The 8062-nt window shown below is 33.1% G+C and overlaps 2 protein-coding genes across 2 annotated transcripts; both read right to left on the minus strand.

Annotated features, from left to right (window-relative positions):
* Window positions 1-766: 766 nt before the first annotated feature.
* Window positions 767-3375, minus strand: LOC102620338 (anthranilate N-methyltransferase-like). Its single transcript, XM_006494120.4, has 4 exons — window positions 2742-3375; window positions 1998-2308; window positions 1836-1900; window positions 767-1223 (listed from the first exon to the last, which is right to left on the minus strand). The coding sequence occupies exons 1-4, from the start codon at window positions 3176-3178 to the stop codon at window positions 927-929; spliced, it is 1110 nt and encodes a 369-aa protein (XP_006494183.2). The 5' UTR covers window positions 3179-3375; the 3' UTR covers window positions 767-926.
* A 1591-nt stretch (window positions 3376-4966) lies between these two features.
* Window positions 4967-7061, minus strand: LOC102620622 (beta-amyrin 28-monooxygenase-like). The gene is made up of 3 exons (XM_006494121.4): window positions 6063-7061; window positions 5509-5696; window positions 4967-5425 (listed from the first exon to the last, which is right to left on the minus strand). The coding sequence occupies exons 1-3, from the start codon at window positions 7024-7026 to the stop codon at window positions 5117-5119; spliced, it is 1461 nt and encodes a 486-aa protein (XP_006494184.2). The 5' UTR covers window positions 7027-7061; the 3' UTR covers window positions 4967-5116.
* Window positions 7062-8062: the final 1001 nt, after the last annotated feature.

Genomic DNA, 8062 nt, shown 5'->3' on the forward strand with positions numbered 1-8062 from the left:
TAATGACTATTTGAATAGTATGTTTATGGTTATCATTTACTTGAAAACTTCAAGGTTTATAAATGCGTGTAATTATTTGCACCCTCAAATATGCTTTTAATGTTGTATACGTAAGATATAATTGTTAAGGATAATCTAATGTAAGCAAATAAAGTATTATTACACTTGGGACTCATCTAGGAAACCCAACTTACTACTATCTTATTTTATAATAATGTTTTTATCTCTATTTAAACAGGTAAAGTTCACCAATGCATAAGATATGAAAGTCCATTTTTCAGCAATAGGGGTAAAACTGTCAATTGAAGCATACCTTCAAGAATTCATCACCAAAATTAAGAAATAACACATAATGTCTGCTATAATAAATATCGATCTATAATTACAGATTGTTATATAAGTGAGAAAAGGTGCATTCCATTGTGTACTCATTTTAAAGTCACCCTAGTAATTGAGTGTAAATAAAGAGAGAATGACACTTTAGTCCCCCAGTGAGAACTAATCCCTTGATAGATTTTAAAGTGTCATAATGTGTGATAAAAAAAAAAACACAATGTTAAAGTGTAAAACATGCCTTTTAATAGATAACATAGGTCGTTTTAATTGGTAGAGGCTTCGAAAAGTCAATTTGTATGTGACAATTAAAGATCACTTTTATCCTTCAACAATTTATTTTTCAATTTTTTTTCTAACATCAGGGATTAAATACACATTAAAAATCTATATGGAAGTAATAAAAATAAAATTTAGAGAGTCTAAAGTGTCACTCTCCCATACATGAAAAACAAATGTAACACACGAAACATGTTTTTATTACAACAGTAAGTAGGTAATTCAATGCGACCGTACTGTCCAATATTATTTTTCTGTCGAGAATCACAACCAATAATTAATACCATAACTAGGTAAGCAAGCATGTAATTTAATCACTTGATGAACTCAATGATGCAAAAATTACACGCAAAACATTCATAATTGACACCGTTAAATCCAGCTTTGTTTGCTAATGCCATAAATTCTTGTGTGGTTCGTTCCCTTCCTCCTGAAAATTGCATTAACATAATTATATCCATCATGGAGGCTTCTCTAGCGGCTGCGGTAGCCTCAGGCGTTACCATTGGCATCCTATCGATGATAATTATCTTTCCGTTTTCCGGAATAGCCTCGTAGCAATTCTTCAACAAAGTTAAGCAATGCTCATCACCCCAGTTATGAAGTATCCACTGCAAAATATTATTACCGATTAGTTTTAGTTATTGACGAAACTGTTGTCATACTCCTAGTGAAGTGATTTTCAAATAACTTTATTTACCTAACCCTTGAGTTCGAATCTAAGAAGGTTGGGGTTAAAATATTAATTTGGGCTTTTCCCTCCACTCTATCTTTTAAAAAAAATTAAAAAAACAAAATAAAACAAAACAAAACAAAATAACAGAAAATGACTCTATTAATACTTCCATGAAGATTTGGATTGGGGATAAGGATTCAGTGCTGAACTGAGTTTTTGCTGAGCACTGAATCAATAATTATTAGGTGACAGAAATAAAAAAATAAAAACTTAAAACAAATCTTGATCATTGATTCAGTGCTCAGCAAAAAAAAAAAAAAAAAAAAACTCAGCACTGAATCATAATCCTTGGACCAGACTGTCTAGGGTAAGATAATAAATTATTTTCTGATATATATATATAACTTACAAATCAATAAATTTGACATGATGAAACAGATATACTGCCAGGGATGTTTTGCCTAATTTCGAAATACAATGACTAAATTGGTAATTAAAACAAATCCTACTGATGAGCATTTGCATGTAAGTTAAATCCGAAACTAACCTTCATCAAAATGGCATCCCCTTTTGGAATTCTTTCAAACATATTTCCACCTATATGTTTCACACCTACAACATATGTAAACCACGCACGATTAATAAACTATTGAGTTTGTAAAAGTCCAAATAAGACATGAAAGAACTTAATAGTTAGTAGAAAGTATACCGGGATAAGATGGAGCATTTTGAATAACATGAGGCAAGTCAAAATTAACTCCTTCAATATGAGGATATCTAGAAGTGATTATATTAAGGGTGACCCCAAGGCCACCACCGACATCCACTAGCTGCTTAATTTGCTCAAAGCCATTGTAAGAGTCAAGGATTCTATTCATAACTATGCTAGTGTGATTCAACATTGCCTTATTTAAAACTCCGTTAAATCTAGAATCATTGCCTGCATACTCATAGACTCCCATTCCGTGAACCTTGTTGAATGGGATTCCTCCCTGAAGAACTGCGTCTGCCAGCTTGTACCTAAAAGTTCAAAAGATTATTATTAATTACGCGCACAAAAAGGTATTTTCAGCAATTAATCTAATAAAATGTCATCAAATGTTTTCCTGAATAATCTTATGCGGACAACTGCCCTTCTAATTAATCATCTGAACAAAATCAAAAAGTAAAATAAAATAAACTCCAATTAATATATAAATAATAATAATGCATTGGCGTTGGGTTTTTTATTTTCTTTTGTTTAATTTTTTAACTTGGTCCAAACGTCCTTAAAAATATAATCTCTGCTTGTCTAATTGGCGGGGTACACTTAATAAGAATATACCAGAGAGAGTATACACATAGGGAGTATCAAAGACTTTCTCAAACTCTTTCGCTTCAAATCCGCGTACTGACGTTAATTGGGTTGGAAAATGTTTAAAAATAAAAGATATTTAAAGTTAACAAGACAAACCATATATCTAGTATGGCTTGGTCTCCAGCCATGGCCAAGAGGGGACAGAGTGAGACACCATCTTGATTAAGCACAAAGTATTTGGCCACAGGTGCAAGACTGTACAGCCTCTGATTATCACCAGCTGATGAAAGAGAGCAACGAAGCACGCGGTTGGTCACAAGTAGCCGAAGGATCCGGTCAAGCATAACCCCTGTATTGGGGTTGCGGCTCGGCATCTGTGCTGCGATTTGTGCTGCAGAGAGTTTAGCCCCTGGACCTGCTTTGGCTATAATCTCAAAGACTCCAAGTTCTGCTGCCGCTTGCATAGACGCAGGTAACACTATGCTCATTGCCAGTTGCATGGCAAATGAATACGTATCTTCTTCATTTTCTTCTTCTTCTTCTTCTTCTTCATTGTGTTTGTGTTTGTGTTGAGTCTTTGCTGAAGAATCCATTTGTGTTCTTGATAGGTTCTGCCTGCTTTTGGTTAATTTGTGGCTATTATTATTAATTTTCTCAGTATTGAAAGTGATTTTCAAGGGTGCATTTATTGAACTCGATTGGGAGACAACCAAGAACTGATCAGATATTGGTGTTTGTCATTGGCAGCAAAGAATCATAGAAATCCCAGGGAGAGTTAATCTAATTAGTTCAAGGGCTGATGCCTAATTTATACAAGAATAGTAAGAAGATATCTCTCAAATTTTAATACCATATTTATGTTGAACAGTCAAGTCAAATCCATGTGGTGGCACCACTTTTTGCACACGGTGTGGACGCAGTTTTTTTTTTTTATATTTGTTTCATGAATAGTGCCAACATTTTTCCTATAAATAATTAAGCATTATTCATTTGTTTAGCATCTTAAAATTTTTAAGTTTATAAGTTTTTAAACTTTTGAGAATTCTGAGAGTATGAGCAATTGGAGAGTGTGTGTGAGAGTACTAGGTGTATTTGGGTTATGAGAAAGTGAGATTTCTTTACTCAAATTTGTATTCAAATAATTGTTAATAATACAATTATTTTTTCTCTTACTCCCGTGGACGTAGGCATATTGTTGAACCACGTAAATTTTGTGTCCTTTATTTTTTCTGTGATTATTTGGTGCGCTTAATTCTGCATTCCGCACACAACAATTTATGATGAATTTACCTTCTTTAGCTTACCACTTATATCCATCCACCCCAGAAAAGAATATACATTCAAACGATTACCGATATATTTATCGGATTTAATTGGCCATGATACTTTCAATTTTTGTTTATAGTTACCATATATATATAAAAACCGCATGAACCCATTCCAAAAGGTAAAACAAAAACAAACATATTTTTAAATGATTACGATGATACTTATCATATTTCGCGGGCCATGATACTTATCATTGTTTTATATTTACCATAAAATGGATCACAACCCCATCCCAAAAGCAAAAATAGAAATATATATATATATATTCAATTGATTACCATATATGACCTACCAGCTTCAACTGGCCATGATAATTACAACTTTTTTGTTGTCACCAACTCACCATATATGCACAATACCCACCCCACTTTTCGTTTTGTTTTCCTTCGCTGACATTTATTGTTTTTTGAAATGGGTATCCAACTCTTTATGCAGAAAATTGTTAAAAAAAAAAAAGAATATCGTAGATTTTGAGGTATTGGTTAATGTATCAAATTATATTTTTAACAATTATATGTAAAAAGAGTTTGAAAACTTCTAGCTTGTTTCGCACTTGAGGATTTCTGTATGCATACAATTAGAATGTGACATTACAGTGATTTGGTGGATGATCTTGTTCATATAGTGTGACACTGCTAACATTAATTGTTTAATTTTGTCGATTGTGTCATTATTTACAGATGTAACTGAATCACGCCACATGGTTCAAGTGGACCAAGTAGCTTCCAAAAATTCTACAGAGAGGCCAAAATACCGATTTTCCCTATTGGTTTGGCGGCCTGCTCTTTATCAATTCTTTTTCTTTCTTGATAAAGCTTCAGCTTTTCTTTTTCTTAGAAAAGGGACTATACATTGGAATTAAAATTATATAATTAAAAGCAGACGAGTTAGATCACGAATTGGTCCTAATCGGAATTGGTTTTCTGAAAAGGCCAAGAAGAGAGGCTGTGCAAAGAATATAACAAAGAATTCTTACGGCTTCTCTCAGGTCTCAAACTAATTCTAACTATCCTCAAAAACATAATAATTAATAATACTAACAATAGCACCAATTGTCAAAAAATAAATAAATAAATAAAAACCAAGCGTTTTTTTTATCCAGCAGACATAAACACATTCCTTATTAACCAAATTGTTCAAATTGTTATTACATAGATGGGCTTAAAACACCAGAGATTTAGAAGAAAGATAGGTGGATCATGCTAATTCTCATAGGCATAGGGATAGAGGCGAACTGGAAGCCCCTTGGGAGCAAACAAATTTGGAGCTCTTATCAATTGTTCATCCGGGTTCACTTTCTCCCACTTGAACTTTCTCACTACGTGATGCATGAATAAGAGTATTTGTAGTTTTGCATAATCTTTTCCAGGACAAATGTGGTGACCACCTCCAAATGGCACATAAGAGTAAGGAACTATCGGATCGTTTCTTTCAAATCTCGATGGGTCAAACGTTTCCGGGTTTGAAAAATATTCAGGATTTCTATGTGTTGCATGTACGCTCCAGTGTACCTGCATGTAAAATGTTTCATGTACCAAGATCTTTGTGTTAATTAATTAACACTTGTGAAACTAATATTAAAATGTATTATTACCTTCCATCCCTTGGGAATTAGGAATCCTTCGTAGTTGAAGTCATCAAGAGCCTCTCTGAAAGTTCCTGACGCAGGAGCTTCTAACCTCAACGATTCACTTAACACGTTCATCGAGAACTTCATCTTTTTTACGTCCTCCATGCTCATATGCTCTCCTGGTGCTTTCGACTTTGCTATCTCTATTTGCTCTGTCCAAACACCATATGCATTAAAATTTAATTGGCAAAAATTTCCAATTGGTTAATTTGATAGTATTAGTGAAAATTTTTAAAAAATGTATGTAATTTGGTCATAAAAATAAAGATCAAAATCTATGTTGTTCCAGTTCTCCATGTCTCAAAATCATCAAAATTATTTGTTTACTCTAAATTAATTTTTTATCCCTTTTCTCTTAAGATGCGACTCAAGTGAGTCAATTAAATAAAATTGTTTGAAAATCACACATCCTATTACCTGAATTCTAAAGTAAAATAATAAAAGACAAAAAAGGTCGAGTATTTTCTTACATGAAATAATAAAAGACATAAAAAATTGAGTACTTTCTTTTAGCATACCTTTACGAACTTTTTCATAGATTTCAGGCCGCTCCGCAAGATTTTTCACAATGGATGTAATGGTTACGCTAGGATTGTCATAGGCAGCTGAGAGCAATGATACCAAGTTTTTAGCAAGAAAAACATCATCAATATCTCTGCCTTCCTTGTAGTTCTCGACGAGTAATCTCGACAAAACATCATTTCTTTGATCCAAGTTCTTCTTCTCCAACAAGTCCCCCCTCCTCTCTTTAATAATATCAACAAAAATCTTACGCAATCTCCTGGAAGATTTAATGGCACGGTTTAGTATCGTCCCGGGGAAGTTGATGGGGAACGCAAAAAAAGCCCTCACAACGTTGCCCATCAAGGGCAGGCTCTCGTCGAGAATTTCTCGATCCTGAATATCAGCCAGCAATCGACAGGACACATCAAATGTTAATTTTCTTGCTAGAGGGTATACTCCAACTTGTTTGGAACCATCCCAGTAACACTTGAAGTGATCTTGCACAACTTGATCGGTAATCGCCACGTGTCTCGCAAGAGCATCGGGCTCATTGAAGAATGAGAGGAATTGCTTGCGAGCCCTGATGACTTCCTCAACGGTGATCTCCTCGCCGGCGTTTTCAAAGACTTTAAGGAAAGTCACCGGCCACCAGGATCTAACAAGCTTGTAGTCATTGGAAAACAAGAACTTGTTTCCCTCGGCGCTTGTTAAAAACACCATGTTTTGGCCAATATGGCAGGTCTTGAAACACTTGGTTTTGTATTTTTGGACTCTCTCGGCAATGAATTTGTGAATGGTGTTTGTCCTGGCCTTTTTCAGGTAATCTAAAGTTTCGAAATACTTGAAAGGCCAGCTTACATGACCTGGTGGAAGAGGAAGCTTTTCAGAACCATTTTGTTTGTTGGGTTTGATGAAGAGGTAAAAGAAGTGGCAGCAGAGAGTGAGAATGAGGAGTGTGGAAAGGAGGAGGAGCTCCATTATATTTTAGCTAGCTTGTATTGATTTTGAGTATTTTGAGAATCCAGCTTTTTAAAGGGCAATAGTCTGACCGAAAGCTACAAATTAATATAATTTAGTCAACAATGGTGCATATTATTATAATTTCAACTAATGGTGTACCACGCTTAGTGGGTGCCTGTTGCAATATTAAAAAGTTTTGCTGGCGGTTACAAATCAAGCTTTGAAATAAAAGGGTTTGCCTACCGTGTAACAGTTATACGGTAACATTGAATTTTGTCTTTTTTTCAAAAATTACACTATTTACCTTATATTTTATAAGAAAACTGAATAGATACTATAAGTTACAAATTTTTATATATAGGTCCTTTTCTCAGAATAAAATAAAAAAAATAGTTTTTGAAAAAAAATTTAACTGTTATTATTATTATTATTTCTTTATGTCATTATTATTATATTTATTAATATTATTAAAATTTATTATTTTAATTATTATGATTGCTTTAATTAGTCATTATTATTATTATTTATTGACTTTATTACTGTCACTATCTATATATATATATATATATATATATATATATAACTTGAGGAGGTGATGTGTCATCACCATTTCTCATATTTGTATATTCTCTATTATCTAATAAATAGAGAAATTTTCTTTTAGATTTGGCTTTTCATCTTCTCATAATTAATTTGATTGTTATTACATAATAACAATTACGTAAAGATTTTAATGAGACATGTTCTTTGTAATGAACATTCAAGGGGGAGTGTTATGAATTTATTAAAATAAATATAGATGTTCATAACATATATCTTTTAGTCTCTCCACTATCTCTCATTAGCAACCTTTAGCTTCCCTATAACTCCTACTATTTTACAAGGAATTATGATCCATAGTTTTTCATTAATTTTATGGAGTGATTATGTAATTATAAAAAGAGAGCTCATCTTTTTGTTTTGTACACACACAATTGGAATGAATAAAATCACTCTATAATATATTATCTCATTTTATTATTTATCTTGCGTTGCTTCTTTATTTGTATTACTG

Source organism: Citrus sinensis, chromosome 3 (assembly GCF_022201045.2).
Source record: "Citrus sinensis cultivar Valencia sweet orange chromosome 3, DVS_A1.0, whole genome shotgun sequence".
Classification (NCBI taxonomy): Eukaryota; Viridiplantae; Streptophyta; class Magnoliopsida; order Sapindales; family Rutaceae; genus Citrus; species Citrus sinensis.